The sequence below is a fragment of the Musca autumnalis genome, unplaced genomic scaffold (assembly GCF_047663935.1).
Source record: "Musca autumnalis isolate F117 unplaced genomic scaffold, ASM4766393v1 scaffold_5, whole genome shotgun sequence".
NCBI lineage: Eukaryota > Metazoa > Arthropoda > Insecta > Diptera > Muscidae > Musca > Musca autumnalis.
The window spans coordinates 84,728,437-84,750,822 of NW_027412088.1; the positions used below are offsets into that span (position 1 = coordinate 84,728,437).

At 36.5% G+C, this 22,386-nt stretch overlaps 1 protein-coding gene and 1 long non-coding RNA gene across 2 annotated transcripts; one reads left to right on the forward strand and one right to left on the reverse strand.

Moving 5' to 3' along the window:
* Nucleotides 1–2,458: 2,458 nt before the first annotated feature.
* On the reverse strand, nt 2,459–8,633 carry LOC141404931 (uncharacterized). Its single transcript, XR_012413111.1, has 3 exons — nt 7,865–8,633; nt 2,767–2,974; nt 2,459–2,701 (listed from the first exon to the last, which is right to left on the reverse strand). It is a non-coding gene; the product is annotated as an uncharacterized lncRNA (long non-coding RNA).
* A 3,748-nt stretch (nt 8,634–12,381) lies between these two features.
* LOC141404977 (uncharacterized) lies at nt 12,382–21,449 on the forward strand. Its single transcript, XM_073988855.1, has 3 exons — nt 12,382–13,048; nt 17,473–19,596; nt 20,593–21,449. The coding sequence occupies exons 1-2, from the start codon at nt 12,886–12,888 to the stop codon at nt 18,903–18,905; spliced, it is 1,596 nt and encodes a 531-aa protein (XP_073844956.1). The 5' UTR covers nt 12,382–12,885; the 3' UTR covers nt 18,906–19,596; nt 20,593–21,449.
* The last annotated feature ends 937 nt before the right edge of the window (nt 21,450–22,386 follow it).

The following is a 22,386-nucleotide window of genomic DNA, read 5'->3' on the forward strand; positions in this document are numbered from 1 at the left end:
ACCATATATGTTAATTTAGAAGAGGATAAATGGTGTCTGATTAGCAAAATGTCGATCAGTGGAAAGCTGCATTTGCGCACTGAAAAGGTTATAAAAGAGAGTGATCTGTAAAGAGAGGTTAATAGTTAATTAATTGGTGCTGATCGGGAAAAAACCTTTTTAGACGAGAACAGTGAAGTTTTAGTGGAAAATTTGAATGTCCATAAAGATATTAAACTAAAAAAATAACTAGAAATAAAATAAAAGGTGATAATTAATTGAAAGCAAGTGAAAATTAGAAAATTAATTTAAAATTATTCTTTAAAATTAGGTTTGCAGTGGAGTGTTTCTTTCTTTTTTTTTTGTGCTCTTACCCCAGTGTTCTAACAAAGAAATAAGCATTAGGCGAAAGACACAGAGGTAATATATAAAAGTGGCTAACTCTTCCAAAGGAGATTATTAAAATTTATATTTTTTGCATAGGCAAGCCAAATTTGTATACACTGATGTACCGACCAAAAAGGCAAGCAGCGATCTCTCTTGGGGAATAGGAAAGTCAACCCGGTAAAAGACCGTAACCCTATAATTTGTCAAGGTAGGAAAACGATATTTTCCCAATTGTATCTAGAGAAGAATCTCTTGCCGACCGCCATCTACGGGTCAGTGTTGAAACCAGCATTCCACGTAATCTCGGTTCAGCACCAAATAAAACTTTGCTACAATATACCAGTAGCCAAGACAGTGAACACTAATCCCACACATCAAAAATAACTGTTATAATAATCCCAGACACAGAACGCGATCCACACATAAAGGAAAGAAACTGTTCTAATTTTACCGTGTCTGGCAGACCGAAATACGCACCTAGTGCACATTGATGATTCCAAGTTAGAAGAATGAAGCCTTTTAACTATAATAATTAAAAATTCTAAACAGCGATTGATTAATATAAAAAGGAGCTTGGAAACGATGTGCAGAGTTATGAGAAGACGAAAATTCTTAAATTAACCAGACGTCACTACACATAAATCATATTTTTTATTATAATATTTTTATTGACTTATTATTTTTATTTTTTTTATCTAATTTAATATTATTCTTAGTTATCTGTATTGATTTTTTTTATTATTAGTGTTTAAGTATTTGCTTATTACATGTTTTAATTTCTTTTTTCAGCATTCTCAAAGCCGTGAATTGCTTTTAAAATTTCGTTAGTTTTCCCCTTAGGTCACTATATAAAAGAGCTCTTTTGTTTAGGACAGTAGGGTGATTTTCATGATCTGATTTTTGCATTTTTGTTTAGAAATACCTTTTTAAAAGGATTCATTGTTTTCGCTTTGCGGATGTTGAGGTCTATGTTTTTTGTTAATGTCCATTTTTAAAAGGACGAAAATTAACCCATTTGGGTATTAAAAATTGGTGGTCAAAAGACCTGTCGTTTTTAATTAATTCGGCAAATAGCCGTTTAATTTAAACTTTCCTAACAAGGATATATGATAAAGTAAAACAAACATTTTTTAATTACATTTCATAATTTTTGATATTTATTTGTATTTTTTTTTTGTTTCTAAGTTCAAAAATCATAAACGACTTTTAGTATTTTAATAATAATTTTGTTAGTATTAGTTTTTTTATAAATAAATATGATTTCTTGATATGTGTAAGACAAAAATAATAATGTTGTGTTAGATTTTATTAAAGAGGACTAAAGGACGAGGTAAGTGATGGATGTGGGCGGTTAGTGGGGTCACTAAGCAGAAGAAGAGGAGGTAGTGATCATGGTTGGGTGGGCATAATATAGGTCATCAGTTAGGGGTTGAGTATAGGAGGTGATGCATCGTTGTGTTAGTGTAGTATTGTTTGTATAGTGTCCTTGTCTTAATTGCTACATGTCAGGGGTAGGGGTGAAGGGTTGGGACCACACCCAGAGAGGCGACAAGGCTAGCCAGGGCCCAATAAGGAATTGATCCCCCTACAACAGCGCATGTAACAGTATGGCGCCCAAAAATAATGTAATCCGGATATAAATCCGGATGTCTTAGTGAAGTGTATGACAGCAAAACACTTGGCAATAGCCCAATAGAATTTGTTTGAAATAGCCCAACATTTCCCACTCAAGTTTCGGTATTCCAAGGTGTTTCACTGCATAGCCAGTCTGGACGTGAGCCAGAGTGTTGTATGTAGTGATACATCGTGGAATACTGTGGCAAGAGAGGTGAAATGGCATACACAAAACAGGGAAGGATTTGGCCTACAGTGTATAAGTTTGCACAGGGTAGTTTGCAAATAATTTCCTGGGATAAATGTTAGTTTATATTGTTAGGTTTAATTTGTTTTGTGAGCCTGTTTAAATGTAAGGTATCCGTCCTAGTAAATGGCTAGGATCTGTTGTATCTGTCCATATTGAACAGTAGGTATGTACCCGTATACACGGGACATCATGTCACAGTACAAATTTGATATTTTTGTTAGATATTAGTTTAATGTTGTCTTATGCATCACCACCTAGATAGACCTTTTTGAAAGGCCAATAGTAACCGCACACATCACATCTCGTCCGGAAGTCCTCATATGTTAAGAAAAAAAGTGACGTTAGTAAATACCGTGTATATTAAGAAGTTATATCCGTTTCCTGGAGTACAATTGCAAGATTTTTAAAGTATAACCGTCTCGTTGGGAATGAATACTCGATCTAAAGAAAAGAACCGAAAGAGAGATAGACCTGAAATATTTGATTTAAATAGATCTTTAGCGATTGAGAACAAGAAAAAGAGAGAAAATAATAACCTTGAAATGGCAGAAAGTAATCCGAGCGACCAGGGTCAAATTAGGGATATGTCCCAAACCATTAACGTCAGCTCTCCAATAACAAATTCCTTAGGTCCAGTTTATCTGCAAGGAGGTGTAGGGGGTGACCCTCAGACCAGTGCAGCAGCTGCTCAGGGAAATTTGATAGCCAATAGGATTCTGGAGAATAAACTCCATACACTTAAATCTGAAATGGATGAAATAAAAAAGACGTTAATAAATTTGACCAAGGTTATACAAGAAGGTAATAAAATAGGCGAAAATCGCAATCAGGTGCCTGAAAGGTCAGAAGTTCCTACAAATAGTGCCGCAAATGTAGCTTCCACTCAAAAAAATACAGCATTAGATAATTTTACGAGAAAGGATAACGTCCCGAGCAATAAAATAGTACCTTTAGATGCCGCCAATGGCCCAACAGAAATACCGTCTGCTAGGAATAATGCCATACCACCGGTAGATTCCGCTCAGAACCAGCAGAATAATCAAACTTCAGCTCAGAACCGCCATCCGACACCATTTGACCTCCGATATGGATTTCGGATTAATAAATTAGGTCTTCATTTCGATGGAAGTTCATCTGGACTCTCTGTTGAAGAATTTGTGTATAGACTAGAATACTTCCAGCGTCAATACCAAATCCCTTGGGCTGAAATCATACGCGACTTTCCCCTTATACTCACAGGAAGGGCTGAGTCGTGGTATTGGTTGTTTGAGAAGACAAACAAATTTCATGATTGGGATGAGCTCAAATACAGTCTAATGAGCCAATACCAATCCACGAAAACCAATGTAGAGTTGATAGCCGAATTAGCCCAAAGAAGACAACAGCCCAATGAGTCAATAGATGCGTATTTCCAAGCCATGGGTCAGATGAGGGTGAAGTTGCCTCAATCAATTAGAGAATTTGATATGATCAAAATTATAAAGAAGAATATTAGGGAAAACGTTGGCCGGATAGTATATCCTATTCCAGTCTCTTCAGTGGAACAACTTCGCATAGAATGCAATGAGGCTGAAAAGAACTTCCTCAGGAGAGAAAATAGGCCTTATGTTCCACCACCATCTCGTCCACAAAGACAGGTCAATGAGGTTGAATATGAGGGGAGATATTATCCAGAAGATTTTGATCACAATAGAGAGGGATTTGAAGGAGTTGATGCATTGCAAACAATCAGGCAACGTAATCCAAATATCGGTTGTTGGAATTGTCAGAAACCGGGCCATACCTTCAGAGAATGTGAGGCCACGATCAGGACATTATTTTGTTATAAGTGTGGAAAGCCTGGCACTAAAACACCTCAGTGTGATGTCTGCCAGCAGGGAAACCGGACCAGGGGCGTGGACACTACGGGGGGGCCACGTCCAACTGCAAACCCCTAAGAGTTTTACAAAGTTTTCAAAATCGACCAGTTACACATGCCAAATCCATATTGGACCATATCTCAAAAGCCAATGAAGCGTCCTTTAAACCTGAGATGAGGCATTATACACCGCTAGAGATTCGGGAAAAAAATTATGAGAAGGTTAGAGCCAGAATTATGGGTAATAGCGATTTCCAAAATGGCGATAATTCTAAAATTAGAAATGTCCGTAAAAAATTTAGAAATAAACGTAAGGAGATAAACTTAGTGATAGAATCTGTTAAGAGATATGATGGTAAACTTGACCCAAGATTATTTGCCGAGGTAGAGGTTCAAGGCGCCAAAATTAGGGGTCTGTTAGACACCGGGGCGTCCGTCAGTATCCTTGGAAAAGGGTGCCGAGAATTTTTGGAACCTCTAGACGTCTTTATAAGCCCTATATTTACCAACGTGAAGACTGCCTCTGGTCAACAACACCGAATAATGGGAAAAGTTAGACTAGAAATAAAATATAATGACATAATTAGAAAATTAGAGCTATATCTGTGCCCCGACCTGGAGCAAGAATTGTATTTGGGAATAGATTTTTGGAAGTTGTATAACTTAGTACCCACAGTTCTTGAGGCGAATGAAATAGATATTGCAAAAATTCAAAAGGACATTTTGGAGGATGAAGCCTACAAACTGAATCCGCACAATTTGTCACCCCAACAACAACAACAACTAAATGAGGTCATAAAGAACTTTGACACCTTTGAAGATAAGGGTTTAGGTAAAACCACTCTAGAGAAACATAGTATAAAGTTAGTGGAAGGAGCAGAACCGGTTAAAGATCGTCATTACCCGTTATCCCCAGCTGTCCAAGCTATAGTGTACGAGGAAATCGACAACATGCTCCGGCTCAATGTGATAGAAGAGAGCGAGAGCCCATGGAGTAACCGTACCACTGTAGTTCGGAAGCCGGGGAAAAACAGGTTCTGTCTCGACGCTCGAAAATTAAATAAATTGACAGTAAAAGACGCATACCCACTCCAAAATATTGATGGGATTTTGAGCAGGATTGATGAAACGTACTTCATAAGCAGTGTCGATTTAAAATATGCCTTTTGGCAAATCGAACTTGACGAGGAAAGCAAGGCCTGCACTGCGTTTACAGTCCCCGGGAGGCCATTATACCAATTTAGGGTAATGCCTTTCGGGCTCTGTAACGCAGCGCAGCGCCTTTGCCGACTTATGGATAAAGTTATTCCTCAGCGCCTAAAAGAGAACGTTTTCATCTATCTTGACGACCTCTTAGTTATCTCGAGTGAGTTTGAAGAACATCTTCGACTGCTAAACGAAGTGGCAATGTGCCTTAAAAAAGCAAATTTAACAATAGGAATGAAAAAATCCCAATTTTGTTTCCAGGAACTGAAGTATTTAGGTTTCATTATTGGCCAAGGAAAATTAAAGACAGATCCGGATAAGATTAAGGCGATTAGAAATATAAAAGTACCAAGGAACCCACGCGAAGTTAGGAGCTTCCTCGGAACCGCGGGTTGGTACCGCAGGTTCATTAAGGACTTTGCTACAATATCTGCCCCGTTGACCGATAGTCTCAAAAAGTCCAAAAAGTTCGAAATTAGTGAGGCAGGTATTAAGGCGTTTGAAAATCTAAAAAAGGCCCTCACCTCAGCTCCCGTACTACGCCATCCCGACTTCACCAAACACTTCTACATACAATGCGACGCTTCAGAGTATGGCATAGGGGCCGTTTTATACCAATTAAATGATAGTAAGGAAGAACACCCTATAGCTTTCTACTCACAGAAGCTAAACTCGTGTCAAAGAAACTATAGCGTGACCGAGAAGGAGTGTTTGGCAGCGGTGATGGCGATTCGAAAATTCAGGCCTTATGTAGAAATGATGCCTTTCACCGTGATAACCGACCACGCATCCTTAAAGTGGCTAATGTCCTTAAAGGACTTGAGTGGTCGATTAGCACGGTGGTCTCTCCAACTACAGGCATACAATTTTGAGGTCCAACATAGAAAAGGATCGGAGAACGTCGTGGCCGATATGTTGTCCCGAGCACCTGTAGATAATAATGTCGACGAATTAAGTATGGAAGAATTCTTAGACTTCGAAACAACAGAATTTGAGAGCGAGGAGTACCTTGATTTAATAAAAACCATTAATGAAAACAACCAACGATTGCCGGATCTGAAAGTAGATAATGGGATGGTCTATAAGAAATGTCTCCCAGACCAGGTAATCGGGGATGAATTTCAATGGAAGCTTTGGCTACCGACAGCTATAACCCATGAAATTATTGAGAAGGCTCATACATCTCTCACTGCTTGTCATGGAGGGATAGTCAAAACCCTAGAAAAAATCAAAAGATTTTTCTATTGGCCAAATATGTCAATTCAGGTCAGACAATATGTAAAGAATTGCCAGAAATGTCAAGAATCTAAGGCCAGCAACCAGCATCTAATGCCGGATATAGGAAAAGAAGTGGTTACCGACAGACCCTTTCAAAAATTATACATTGATTTTCTGGGAAAGTATCCCAGATCAAAAAAGGGGAATGTATACATGTTTATTGTTGTCGACCACTTCTCGAAATTTACCTTTCTAAAGGCTATGAAAGAAGCCGCTGCGGCTAATGTTGTGCAATTTCTGACAGAAGAGATATTTCATAAATTTGGAGTCCCCGAGTTGATCCATAGTGACAACGGGGCCCAATTTGTCTCCAAAACTTTCCAAACAATGATAGATTCTTATAAAATTAAACATTTAAAGACTGCATACTATTCCCCTCAGTCGAACGCTTCTGAGCGGGTTAACCAGTCTGTAATCACTGCGATAAGGACTTATTTAGAAGAAGATCACAGAGACTGGGACCTGTATCTGAATGAAATCGAATGCGCATTGCGGAACTCGATACATTCGGCTACAGGAGTAACACCATTCTTCGCGATATATGGGTTCCACATGTTTTCCAGTGGTCACGATTATAACCTGGCCCGGAAATTGATGTCTATGTCAGACCACGAATTGAAAGATTTGCAGAGGCACGAAAAACTTGAAATGATTAGAGAAAAGGTAAAACAAAATCTTCATAAAGCCTATGAGAGAAGCTCCGAACGATATAATAGGAGGGCCCGAGTCGTAAAATTTAGACCAGGCCAGGAGGTATATAGACGGAATATTGTCCAATCCGATTTTGCAAGGAATGTAAATGCAAAATTTTGCAAGAAATTCCTGAAATGTCGGATTGTGAAACCTGTAGGAGGCAATATGTACGAGCTAGAGAATCTTCAAGGACAGCCTATTGGCATTTATCACGTAAAGGATATTAAATCCTAATGTACAATATTGAAACGAACCTGTGATACTATTAGAACTAAGCATGTATGTTTGTGTTGTCCTAATAGCTTTAGGTTCGATTTAATAGTGCAATATAGAGATTTAATAACACCTGTGATAAACTAGTACCTGAGATTTTAATGTTCGTCAATGTCCCTATTTTACACCTAGCCTAATTATACACCTCTCCTATTTATACACCTTTCCTATTTATACACCTTTCCTATTTATACACCTTTCCTATTTATACCCCCTTCCCCTGATTATACACCTCTCTCATTTATACATCTAGCCTAATTATATCCCTATTATACAGCCTATTTATTTATAAAGCCTATTTTCATTTTTACGTAGTAATAACTTACCGAACTCACGGTCCGATATGAATCCCAACCTCCTTCATAGTTATTCCTGTGGTTCAGCCCTGGAAAGAAACAAACCAGTCACCAAGTATCGGAACATTTGATACAAATTCATGATAATACTTCCCTAATAATTTGCCCGGCTTATCTCAGGGCGTGAGAATTCCCCACGTTGGGTTTGATCCGCATTATTCAGCACAAATCTGTAGGCCCATCGCACACCATCACTGCCGGCATACTTTGCCAGTGATGGAGTTTTGTTGCGAGGCCCTCAAACGCCTAAGTCCGTGCCTGGATGCCCAAAAAAAATTTTGCGTGGAGGGTTTTTTAGGGGAGACCATTTTTGCCTTCGTGGCGGTCTCAAATCCACGGCCAAATAAAAGTATTCCTAGCTCCCGATGTGCCGATAAAGATGGGGAAGCTAGGAAGAGCTAATTGTTAGTAGGGAATTAGTATCTATGGGTTTTTTTAGGCACTTGCTGCGGGTAACCGTATGTTTTTTTTGTTTGTTTTGGTTAGCCATGCCTTATTAGTAAGGTTAGTTGTTGTTGGAGGAGGCGAGTTTTGTTGTGTTGCCTCTTGTTTGTGGGAGGGCAAGTTTTTTTTGTCCTCTGTGCCACATATTTGCTATATTTGGTGTGGCAAATCGTTGGGGTGTCTGCGGGGGTTATGGTTTAATACACCCTTCATGCCTGGGTATGGTGGCCAGGACTTAATTTTCAGCAAAAGAACCACATGTGAAGGAATGCATGAGCTGCCCAAACTCTATCAGGAATCGCCTTCACTGAGAATTTGGGTAATCTCTTGCACTCCATCATATGTGGAATACCTGAAATGAAAAGGAAAAGATGATTAATAAATGTAAAATAGGTTATTGTTTGGAAAAAAATAAAATTAGAACGACACAATGTATACTCACGAAAAAACAATGACAAATGTCAGATGTCAATAGGCTATGTATGTCATTCACGGGGATGAGATAACGTGGATATGGGTTGCCAACCAAATAGGCTAGGATCACGGTGCTACCGACAGTGAGTTGTGTACTCTTAAATAGCAGTTGGGAGAAAAATTCTAGCTCTTATTTTTGAGTGAATCTAGATATGAAAATTTCACTAGAAAGGGACCATATATGTTAATTTAGAAGAGGATAAATGGTGTCTGATTAGCAAAATGTCGATCAGTGGAAAGCTGCATTTGCGCACTGAAAAGGTTATAAAAGAGAGTGATCTGTAAAGAGAGGTTAATAGTTAATTAATTGGTGCTGATCGGGAAAAAACCTTTTTAGACGAGAACAGTGAAGTTTTAGTGGAAAATTTGAATGTCCATAAAGATATTAAACTAAAAAAATAACTAGAAATAAAATAAAAGGTGATAATTAATTGAAAGCAAGTGAAAATTAGAAAATTAATTTAAAATTATTCTTTAAAATTAGGTTTGCAGTGGAGTGTTTCTTTCTTTTTTTTTGTGCTCTTACCCCAGTGTTCTAACAAAGAAATAAGCATTAGGCGAAAGACACAGAGGTAATATATAAAAGTGGCTAACTCTTCCAAAGGAGATTATTAAAATTTATATTTTTTGCATAGGCAAGCCAAATTTGTATACACTGATGTACCGACCAAAAAGGCAAGCAGCGATCTCTCTTGGGGAATAGGAAAGTCAACCCGGTAAAAGACCGTAACCCTATAATTTGTCAAGGTAGGAAAACGATATTTTCCCAATTGTATCTAGAGAAGAATCTCTTGCCGACCGCCATCTACGGGTCAGTGTTGAAACCAGCATTCCACGTAATCTCGGTTCAGCACCAAATAAAACTTTGCTACAATATACCAGTAGCCAAGACAGTGAACACTAATCCCACACATCAAAAATAACTGTTATAATAATCCCAGACACAGAACGCGATCCACACATAAAGGAAAGAAACTGTTCTAATTTTACCGTGTCTGGCAGACCGAAATACGCACCTAGTGCACATTGATGATTCCAAGTTAGAAGAATGAAGCCTTTTAACTATAATAATTAAAAATTCTAAACAGCGATTGATTAATATAAAAAGGAGCTTGGAAACGATGTGCAGAGTTATGAGAAGACGAAAATTCTTAAATTAACCAGACGTCACTACACATAAATCATATTTTTTATTATAATATTTTTATTGACTTATTATTTTTATTTTTTTTATCTAATTTAATATTATTCTTAGTTATCTGTATTGATTTTTTTTATTATTAGTGTTTAAGTATTTGCTTATTACATGTTTTAATTTCTTTTTTCAGCATTCTCAAAGCCGTGAATTGCTTTTAAAATTTCGTTAGTTTTCCCCTTAGGTCACTATATAAAAGAGCTCTTTTGTTTAGGACAGTAGGGTGATTTTCATGATCTGATTTTTGCATTTTTGTTTAGAAATACCTTTTTAAAAGGATTCATTGTTTTCGCTTTGCGGATGTTGAGGTCTATGTTTTTTGTTAATGTCCATTTTTAAAAGGACGAAAATTAACCCATTTGGGTATTAAAAATTGGTGGTCAAAAGACCTGTCGTTTTTAATTAATTCGGCAAATAGCCGTTTAATTTAAACTTTCCTAACAAGGATATATGATAAAGTAAAACAAACATTTTTTAATTACATTTCATAATTTTTGATATTTATTTGTATTTTTTTTTTGTTTCTAAGTTCAAAAATCATAAACGACTTTTAGTATTTTAATAATAATTTTGTTAGTATTAGTTTTTTTATAAATAAATATGATTTCTTGATATGTGTAAGACAAAAATAATAATGTTGTGTTAGATTTTATTAAAGAGGACTAAAGGACGAGGTAAGTGATGGATGTGGGCGGTTAGTGGGGTCACTAAGCAGAAGAAGAGGAGGTAGTGATCATGGTTGGGTGGGCATAATATAGGTCATCAGTTAGGGGTTGAGTATAGGAGGTGATGCATCGTTGTGTTAGTGTAGTATTGTTTGTATAGTGTCCTTGTCTTAATTGCTACATGTCAGGGGTAGGGGTGAAGGGTTGGGACCACACCCAGAGAGGCGACAAGGCTAGCCAGGGCCCAATAAGGAATTGATCCCCCTACAACAGCGCATGTAACAAGGGTTAGTTAAAATGCAATGCCAAAGGGTCAGTTAAAATGCAGTGCCAGAGCGTCAGTTAAAATGCAGTGCCAAAGGGTCAGTTAAAATGCAGTGCAATGGAGTGCCTCTTTCCGTAGTCACGCTCTTGTAAAAATCATGAGTGAAAATGCATAATTTGATGCACTTCCAGATCACTTGTACATATCATTTAACTGCCTCTTTGGAGGCAAACTTTTTGCTGGGATACATACCCAGCAAAATAAATTGGAAGTAGTGCAATGTTGACTAGTTCTTTCACGGCATGTTTTTATTCAGTTCAAACGGAGTCGTGAAAAAGGCACTCCATTCCCCATATTTACACCGCATTTGGATGCAATCCAAAGAATCACATCCATTTGTCACATTTTAACAACATCCGGAGGCAGTTCAACGGAGTCGTGAAAAAGGCACTCCAATTCCTCACGATTTAACAGCATCCGGATGCAGTGCAAACGGAGTCGTGAAAAAGGCACTCCGTTCACTACATTTTATTAGCAGTTATTAGAGATCCCTACATGTACATACATAAATCAGTTTGTACATCTCTACAGGCAGCGGAATACATTTCCAAAAAGAGATAATCGTGTTAACATTTCAAAACATTTGTTAATACAAACTAAATAATATTTAATTTGTGAACATTTTTCCGGTAACTCACGAGAAGAAAATTTCCCAATGGAGTGCTGTTGGAGTACATGTCGAAATCTTAACTGGTGATGGGAACCCATTTAGCAGATGAAGCAAAAGCACTTAAGCTTGGTTTAAATGAAGAGCGGAGGAAACGCACATGTTTGCGATTGAATTCAATAGGGAATTTTCATAATTTGTGTTAATTTAATAAAGTTATTAATATTTTTGTTTTACACAAATAATACATGCATTTTATTTTTCAAAACACGTGCTCTGGACTGCCTCCTATTCTACTCCAAAGGGTCAGTTAAAATGCAGTGCCAAAGGTTCAGTTAAAATGCAATGCCAAAGGGTCAGTTAAAATGTAGTGCAATGGAGTGCCTCTTTCCGGGGTCACTCCCTTGTAAAAATCATGAGTGAAAATGCATAATTTGATGCACTTCCAAATCACTTGTACATATCATTTAACTGCCTCTTTGGAGGCAAACTTTTCGCTGGGTATGTATTATGCATTTCATTAAAAGAAATCATCATCATTTGGTTATGCAAAACTTCCCAAACAACATCAAACAATTTTTGTGAGAAAATAAAATTATCATGCTAAAAAAACAAACTCCTCCATTGCTAAAAAATAATCCCTTATTTTAAAAAAAAAAACTGCAAACATCGGCAAACCACTCAATACCACAATTTAAACTCAATTACAATTTTCACTCAACTTATACACTCAAAATCAACATTCCCAACACTGGACAAATGTTAAACAACCACGATTAGTCAACTCTGGACAAGTCGCGGCAACACGGCAACTCGCAAGAATACGCAGCTAACTTCGGACAACGGGTTTGTTTTGGTTTTTTTGTAGAAACTGAATTGACGAAAAAACAATTAGCACCTAGAAAAAGAAAAGTCTACAAGTGGAAATTGAAAGCATTTACTACAATTAAAGAAAAAATCAATCTCTGCAAGTGTTCAACATAAAGTGGTGTGTGGAAATGAATATGAAGCCGTAATGTATCAAAATGCCGCCTTTGTAACCCGTATATTTGTATTCTTGTCGTCACATAACTTGCTAATTAAATTAATTAAACCTTAATTAAAACAGAAAAGGGATTTTAATGGAAGTTTTTTTAACACGATTCTATGTGGAAAGTAGTGATTTTAATAATTCCAAAGTAACATTCTAAAAAGAAGTCCCTCCCAGAAGAAAAAGTTAGTATTGTTTTGGTATCGTTTGTGTGTTTCGTCTCCCTCGTCAACTTTGCATGAACCTTAGCAATGGATGAACAATTAATAGATGAAGTAGCTTTACATGCGGTTATTTACAATCGTCAGAAATATTACCTCAATGGCAGTGTCAATGGTCAAAATCCCAATGGAAATAAATACGAAACAAAGGATGAAGCATGGCAGGCTATAGCATTGAAGTTAAGAAGTGATGGTAAGTGCATACTTAATTAAATTAAGCAAACGTACGATAATTTTTTACGTTTTCTCCCCACATACAGGTAAGGAGGTTTTCGATTTTTCACCCAAACCGTACAATTCCAATTGATGTACTTTTTAAGAGGAAGATTTATAAATCGATAGCATAAAATTAATGTCCGTTATCAAAGAAATAGCAGGATCGCTCCTTAACCCTACTTGACCCCGAAATGTTCTTAGAAATAATAATATTTCCAAATAGTCTGCCTTCGGCCTGAGATTTAAGACTTATACCCCAGTTACACTTAACCGGAATAACCCAGTAGGTTTGGATTTCAAATGTCAATTCCAAAGCGCAAATGTCAAATAAATCCTCTCGAAGTGGGTTAACCCAGCAAAAAACTAGTGTAACCGTACTATTACCCCAATAGTCAGGTACAAAAGTCGATTACACGAACTTAATTTTCCTATAAGACTGGCTACGAAGTTTTTTGGAACTTCAAAGACTTATATCTCGGGAAGTATTGACTTCAGCAGTATTGTTCAGCAGAATGTGACCTACCTTTCAGAAGAATTATATGCCGTCGTTAAGCACTACCGATATCAGCAGTGCTGTCATTTTGTATACCTTCATACGAGCAAAATTTAATAGATTTAGATCCAATTATGTTTGTTCGAAATCTGTTTCGTCCGTCTGTATGTATGCTGGCTGGATCGCACGTTAAAACTAGAAGGGATCAACCGATTCTGTCCAAAATTTGGCCTTTGATAATATTTCTACCACTCCCACTCAAAATTTCGGAAAAGTGCAGTTTAAGACCTGCTCTCGAATCGCTTTGATTCTTTTGCAACATCTTGTGCTCGTGGCTCCATTATCACTGTACAAAGTTTTTTTTCAAGGGCAAGTCCATACTTTCGAGAAAATGCTTCGAAAGTTGTTAGATACCCCAACTGCGAATCTTAGATTAAGTTCTAATGTCACCCATTATGTCACTGTGTCATGGAACTCGACAAAACAACGATATCACACATGTCAATAAGAACGTTTTTGCAATCAAGGATCGCTTTGGTGTTTATAATCCTTGACTTGAGAGTATTAAAGGCCGCTTATGGCTACCTTCAAGTCTTTCGACCAACTCTGCTTCTAACCTGATAACAAGAATCTCCGCTTAAAAACGCTGCAGTTATTAGTGAGTTTATAGGACTTTTAAATAAGTGGTTTATCGCAGTATACAACGGTTCAAGTGCCTTCCTCTATCTTGGACGCGTCTGTATAAAAGGTCACACCGTCAAGAGGAGGTTTGCCACTAAGCCCGGTGTCTCTACTAGGAATAATCAAGTTCATGATATTGAAGTTGAGCGAAGTGGGTAAGTAATCACTGATGTGACTGTGCTCACCGAGCTCAGGTAGTCCAACTGATGGGTTTAAGACCTTTGCATGTCCAAGGAGTGAAATTTGCAATTTCCTGTCTCAAGGATCACATTCAAAGCGAACTGGGGGTTGCTTCTGACAGTCCCAGATATGAGCAGGGGTGTATCCTTTGTACAGTTGATAGTTTGGTCAGAAGTGCACTATTCCCGTGAACATGCCGCCAGACAAGTCCACCTATGCTTCTAGGTAGGTTTATATGCTGTTACAACAACAACAATCATAGATTAGGATGGACTAACCACTGTTACGTACAGCCAGTGTATGACCTTTGTTCTAAGGCCCTTCCTTTTTCCAATGAAGTTTTTGCAGGAATAGAGTGCCATGAGACCCTTGCTTTTCCGCACCTCAATGTTCCTTTTCCAACTTAGACAATGGTCTAGGATTGATTGCACCGAGGTATCTATCCTTCAAAGAAAGTTCCAAGGTAACTCCATCCAAGACATGTAGCTGAAATTCGGGAAGTTTGCGCTTCTTAGTGTAAAGTATAAGTTCCTCTTCGCTAGGTTAACTCCAAGTCCATTAACATTAACCTTATCATTATGACCACATCATCAGCATAAGCTAACACCTTGGTTCTTAGTCAGTAGGGGCTAACAAGTGTTATATACTGCATTATGAATGGATTCAAGCTTTACATTATTGGGTCTTCAATATTTATGTCGAGATAGGCTGCAAGTGTAAAGCCTGAGCTATCCATAATCCCCAAAAAATGCGCAACCACAACACTTAAGGCGATGTCTACTGACTTGGCTTTGTTGTAGGCGTGCCGTGATTTACTTATTTTTGTAGAGATTAATTGAGACCTAATTTAATGATGCAGTAACCTTTCCAATGTTTCGAGGAGAAAGGAAGAAAGACTAATTGGCCTATAGTCCGAAGCAGACTGATACTTTTTTACTTGTTATTCAAACTTTTCATAGTACATATTTCTTTAGAGCTCAAAGTCATGAAATCTAGATAGAACGGACTCTACTAAAAATTTTGAAATCTGTAAAATGACTTTAGTTGGAGATTTGTTTCCTTTGATAAGTAGACTGGTTTTTGTTCGTGTTTTTTTATTATTTGAAACCTCGAATTATCCAAAAGAAAAAATCGAATCCAAGCTATTGTCATACTCCTACTCATTTTATGGGGGTTATCATGAATGAAATTTCCCCGTGAGTTTTGTCTTTCCGCCGTTGCAACATTTATTGAGAAAGTGAAAAAATTCACGGTGAATTGCCGTTCATGATAACCCCCTATATCAAAAATAATCAATACATTTTTAATCCAAAGAGATTGGTATTAATTATTTTTGCTTACATCAAGTTTTTAGAAAAACATTTAATATTTTCCATACGTTCCATTCAAAAGCTTTTTGACTTTGGTTCATATGAGATTTTTCAACGGATATTCTTTTCAATGCCAAAAATGCGCAATATATAGTTTAACGTTTTGTTATAGCTTTCATATAGCTTTATGTCTTCATTTGATACAAAAAAGTTAAACGAATTTATAATTTTTTTATTTGTAAAATCTCTTTAGTCATATGAGTCATTTTGATATCGAATATAAAAAAGAAACATTTCAAAATTGCATCCTCAATCTTCTTCATGCTGAATTAAAATCGAAATCATAAATATGTATGTATGTTGTTCATCCTTGCAACGAATATTCTTTTCATTGCCAAAAAATTCGCAATATAGTTTTACGTTTTTTATAGCATTCATATAGATTTATATCCTGATTTGATACAAAAAGGATAAACGAATTTATAAAGATCTATAATTGTTAATTTTTTATATATAAAATCTTTATGTCATATGAGTAATTTTAATCAATATCAAATATAAAAAAAAAAACTTTCTAAATTGCATCCTCGATCTTCTTCATGCTTAATTAAAATCGAAATCATAAATATGGTGTTCATCCTTGCATATTACAAACATACATATGCAATCGCTGACAATATCCTCTACCACAAAGTGTCTACAAAAAAAACACCCTCTTCACCATAGGATATTTGTACATAAAAAACGCCAGTCCTACCTCATGACAAAACAAATAAACTCAATTCATTCATAAAAAACCAAAGTCATTCATATTTTTGAGTTTGTTTTGTTAAAAAAATCACTCATACTTTACGCCACAAAGGAAATGTTATTGAACTCAATTAAACAAAAAATGTGGGTGCCATATAATGAATTCATAACTGAAACCACCACCATTCACAGGTTTTTGAAATCTCAGGCACATGTTATCCCAAAATAAAGAACTCAGTGTGGCACACTGCCGCCTGCCTGCTTTTACATAAAAAATATGCAACCCTATAACGTTTTTTATATTTCATTTCTTCTCCTCATAAATACCCCAGAGATTTTGCAAATAACCACTCACATAAAAAATGCTTTAATTACTGCTTCCTCCCCTCCCAGGCAGCAGTCAGTAACATTGTCAAGAGGGAGGGGGTAAACTGAAGCCTGTGTTATATTTCTTTAACGAAATATACATATTTGAAATAAAGAGGTTTTCCATAACTCTGTGATTTAGTTTGCTAGCTCTTACCACCAAAAAAATCTGCAGGGGAGGAAAAGAAAAAAAATAAAAAAACTTAGTTTTTTTATTTGCTGTGAATGTGGGTGACTTTCAGCACTTGCAAAAAAGGAAACGTAGAAAAAATTGGCAAAAACAACAGTATTGAATTAACTGTTACCCAATTACAACCCTTTTCCCATTCCCAAAAAAGTGAAGAAACAAATCTACCTCTAAATGAAAGTGAAATTTGAATTGTAAATTTTCGTTACAAAAGCAAAATATGCTTGATAAACAAATTAAAGACAATATTATATTCAAAACACCCTACTTGGAATTGTTTTATTGTAAGATTAGAAAGTTATTAAAATTAAAAAAGGAAACCTTAAAATTAATTAATTTACTTTTATTTGAAAATTTTGCCTATTAGGCGAAGGTCATTTTTTATTAATTTTTTTTATTTTTTTTAATTAATTTCTCGTTAATTTGTTTTTCAGTGGAAACCTGTAAAAAGCGTTGGAAATATTTACGCGAACGTTATGTCAGCCAACGTAAACAGGGCGATCCCCCAGTCTATGAACATCTCTCCAGGCCCTACTTGGAAAAAATGAAATTTCTTGATCAGCACATACAGCCACGTAAATCATATCGCAATGTACCGAATTTCCTCACGTCACCCCATTCGGCGAATGGTTCGAGTTTCAATGACTACAATATGGATTCTAAATCGAATAGTTCCCTAAAAAGTATTGGCCACTTTGGTCAACATCATCCGTCGTTTCAGGATCAACAACATGCCATGAACGCTTTAAGTACTGCTGCTGCCGCTTTAGAGGGTGGTGATAGTCGTGTTAAAATCGAAGCCGATCAAGTATTTCGTGACTTTGCTGCCGCTGTGGCCTCACAACATGGTCAACTAAACCCTATGCTACAATCGTATAATGAGCACTTTCGTGATGCTGCCACCAATGCTCTGTCGGCAGTGGTAGCCAATACAACATCGAATGGTAATAGTGGTCTCCACTCGTCATCATCATCTATGAAATCGCCACTTTCCTCGCCATTGGGAGCCACACAAAATGGTTCAAATAGTGCTGGTCACTCAACATCTACTCCTAATCATCATGCCTCCTCCTCAAATAACCTCAATAATTCGGGAGCCTCCTCAACGGCAGCTGGCGGCGCCAGTGACATGGGAAATGGCAATCATTTTAATGGTCAACATTTCAATGATTCACATCACGAGGATATGGATTCATCGAGTAGTAGTAACTACACGAAGAAACCTAGGGTACAATTAAACAATACTTCCACGGAAACTGCACTACACCTCAATGGCAGCTTACATCACAATGGTTTGCCAGCAGGCAACAGTAATCATCAGAATCATCATTTAAATAATTCCAATAATTCACAGTTTGGCAGCACCAATGGTGGTGGTGGTGCTGGAGGAGGCGGTGAAGAATCCGATGAAGATTCAGATGAAAACAATGAATCCATGATGCAAACTCAAAGCATACTTAACGATACCAATGCGGAAAATCCATTTAGTAATATACCAGCAGCATCACCGGCACCCTCCAATGCCTCCTCATCAAATGCTCTCCAACGTTCCAATGCAACGCATTTAAACACCAACACGCCAAATAGTAATCAGCAAACAATGTTTCCCACAAATGCTGATTTTCTTTTCCAGTTATATCAACAATTGCCACAACATCAAAATAGTCTACAACAACAGCAACAGCAGCATCAACAGCAGTTTAGTAAATTCCAAGTGCCACAAACGCCGCCTCCAACACCGGCGGTACAACGAAGTTCGGAGCATTTGTTAGGTGAATTGGTCACAACCGAACTGTTGAAAATGTCCAAGGAAAGGCGTAAAACTGTACAAAAAAGAATTTTGGAAATATTATTTTTTGATGATTAAAAAAACCATAGCCACCAGCAGCAGCAGGAGAAAAGTAAGGAACAAGTTGAAATACGAATTGAATAAATTCGAATTTTTATGTATGTTACACCAATTGTATTTTTTTTTCATTTGCCCAAAATTATAAGTAGATTTCATCTGCGGTTTAAAAGTTTGCGAGTATGAAGCCACAACTGTTTGGAAAGCCGGGCAATATGTGGGAAGAAATCGTCCCTTCAAGCATCCTTCGCATACAAAGGTTGCCGTTATTTGAAGGACATATTATTTATATATTTTTTTATTTTTCTCGTACCCATCGGATACAGCAATGACAAATAATGTGCTTACAAACATAAAAACCACAGCAATTGGTCTGGCAACGAAAATGCTCTAAATATTGGTGTAAAATATCTCTGCATGCCAATTCAACCTGTGTCTTAGCATCGTCGAGGTTCCCGACATGTGGAAGGTCGGAAAAATATTCACAGTGCCAAAACCTCCAGGGTAGCTCCTATCGCCCCATTACCCTACTATCACCAGTCGTAAAAGTCCTCGAGTCCATACTTCTGCCGTACTTCACTGAGCACTTCCGCCTGGCTAATCATCAACATGGCTTTAGAGCTGAAAGGGGCACGATTACAGCCCTCAGTAAAGTCACGGGAAGGATTACGGAAGTACTGAACAGCAAAGACCACATAAAAGAACCATATTAGTGGCGCTGGACTTGTCGAAAGCCTTTGACACAGTAAACTAAACCATTCTCCTGAGGGACGTTATGAACACCTCCCTCTCTAACCAACTCTAGAGATGGTTTGTGAACCACATGCCGGAAGACAGTCCTATGTGGGATTCTGCGGTCATATATCTCCTCCAGGGGCGTAATATCACCCCTACTCTTAAAATTGTATGTATCGAAGGCCCCAATCCACCTGACAAGGTGCTCCTAACATCATACGCCAATGACTATAATAATAAAAAAGCTATCTCACCATTTTTAAAGACTTCGTTGAAGATAGAAATCTACTATTATCTGCAAAAAGTCCACAGGTACCAGAATTAGACATTCACATCTGCGAACCGACGACCAAGGATCCTAAAATCTTGTGCGTCTTTTTCGACCACCTCTAATTCGATTGAAAACTTGCTAAAAGCATTTGTTAGTAGTACCAAGGGACCGAGATATATGGTGTTCAAATTTCCGCCAGTACCACTAATTTGATTTGCTTTGAAAGCCAACCAAGCCAATATGTATTGGTATAATGTTAAAGCCTGTGAAGACCAGATCATAGATCATAACCTTTCGTGGGTGGAGGGCCTTCGGCAGGTATTTTAAGACATTCGCCAACGGACAAAATCATGATTTTACATATACAGAGTCCCAACCGGCTACGCGAAAAAATTTCGTAAACAAGTATTAGTTTTCGATTGTGGCTGGCTCTACGGGATCAAATTTCTTTCAAAAAGTATAAATTTTCGTTGGTGACCGGGTTTCGGACGGGCTTTTAAGTCTGAGACGGAGTCCCACACCGGCTACGCCATACATTTCCTTTTAAAAAGTACAAGTTTTAGTGAGTATGTACTTACGGAACTTTGAAGGCCCATATCTTGGCAAGTATAGAAATCCGCAACACAAAATGTAGATATGGCAAATGATGGCAACTTTAAACTTGAATTAAGCTATGGTATTACCCATAATTCACTAACTCAGATTTTCAAATTAGCCTGAATTTTTAGACAATTGGTGTAAGGTATAAAAAAATAATTACTATCGAAATAATCGTTTTCAACTTGGTTCAAATACAAAATATCTAAAGACTCATAACAATTTTATTTACTTATACATCTACCTAGCTCCTAACATATCCATAATTTACTCAAAATCCTCGCCCAAGATTTATCTTCTAAAACAAAACCCTCTATATATATTTATAAACATAGAACATATACACATAACTATTAATAATAAGATTATTTTAGTGAATAAGTTTCGAAAAGTATAGATAAAAACTATCCCAACTATTTATTTGTTTCTTTAAACTTGTTTCGAAAAAAATCATTCCACTTACAAACAAGAATTTAACAAAAAAAAAACAACACAAAGAAGTATAACTGCGATTAGCAGAATGTTTTAAATTCTAAAACGACAACATTTTAAAAATCCCACCTATTTTTTAAATATAAACGCATATTTTATAATTTTATATATGTACAAGAAAAAATCTACTGATTTTGTTTGTATTGATTCTACAATCGCCACCACCTCTACTACTACTTCCTAACTTCTAGTCAGTATGTAAATGTTGTATTTTTGTATATTTTTTAATTTCTCTCTTTTTATGTTCTATATAATTTTTTTGTTTTGATTTTTATGTACGCGTGCATATATACATCATAAATATATATTTACATTATATGTCAACAAGAATTTTCCTTAAATGTGTATTTACATTACAGTAAGCTAAGCTTTAACGTTTTACGTTATACAATATATACACAAAAATTACAATCTAAAAAAATAGTAATGAAAAATTCAGTAAATAAAACAATGATCTGTAAAAATCTAAAGCGGATAAGAGTTTTTTAACTTAACTTTATATTTTCCCTTCTTTTCTCCATAATATAAGCTTTCTTCCTTTACTTTTTTAATGGTAAGGGTGGTAAAAGAGAAAAGTGTCAAAATTGCTCTCTCTTGAACATTTTTACCAGAAAAGTAAAGGAATGGAAAAATGGTAGATCTGGCAGCAATGTCAAAAAGAAATACTGCCATTTTTTACATGCAGAAATTTGACTGGTAGCCTCTGGTAGAAGAGAAAGCCATTTTCGCTCTCTCTCCTCTCTCACTCTCTTAAAAATTGCTTCCAGTTTTGCCACTTTTTGGGGTTAACCCACTTAGCGCCGAGAATTTTTTTGCGAGAAAACTTAACATTTTTTGTGGAAATTGTATTTTTTAGATCTTTTAAGCATTTTTTAAAAAATAACTTTTTTCTCTAAAACGTATAGTTTTCCTGCAATCGTGCCTTCTTTTAAAAGTGCCAAAAACTTTGGAGGGTAATATTGGTGTATCCTTACATGCCAATCCCTTGGTTTTTGATTAAGAAAATACTCTTACTATATTCCTAACAAATCCCTGACTTTACATGATTCTAACATTTATAATTAAATTTTTATCGCATATTTAAATTTTTCATCAAAAGTCGAAAATTACAAAAAAGTCGATTTTTTTGAATAGCTTGGGTTTTAGGCCAATTGCGTGGAAATGCGTAGATCAAATGAAGCGATATAAGCGTGAAATGACAGATAACATACAATACTATTACAAAATGCAAAAAAAAAACACAAAAATATTCGAGTGGCTTTATCTGGGTTAAGGAACGCTTTGCAGGTTAAAAATGGTAACCTCAGGTAAGTAAAGAAACACAGCTATAATTTACAATACAGGGACAAGACAAAGCTTCGTAATTTGCTGGTCATTAAAACTACACTAACAAAGGAAAGTATGATA

Coding starts and splice junctions, on each gene's coding strand:
- LOC141404977 (XM_073988855.1), top strand. CDS start 12,886: ATGGATGAACAATTAATAGATGAAGTAGCTTTACATGCGGTTATTTAC. Junction 13,049..17,472: donor ATTGAAGTTAAGAAGTGATG/GTAAGTGCATAC, acceptor TTTGTTTTTCAG/TGGAAACCTGTAAAAAGCGT.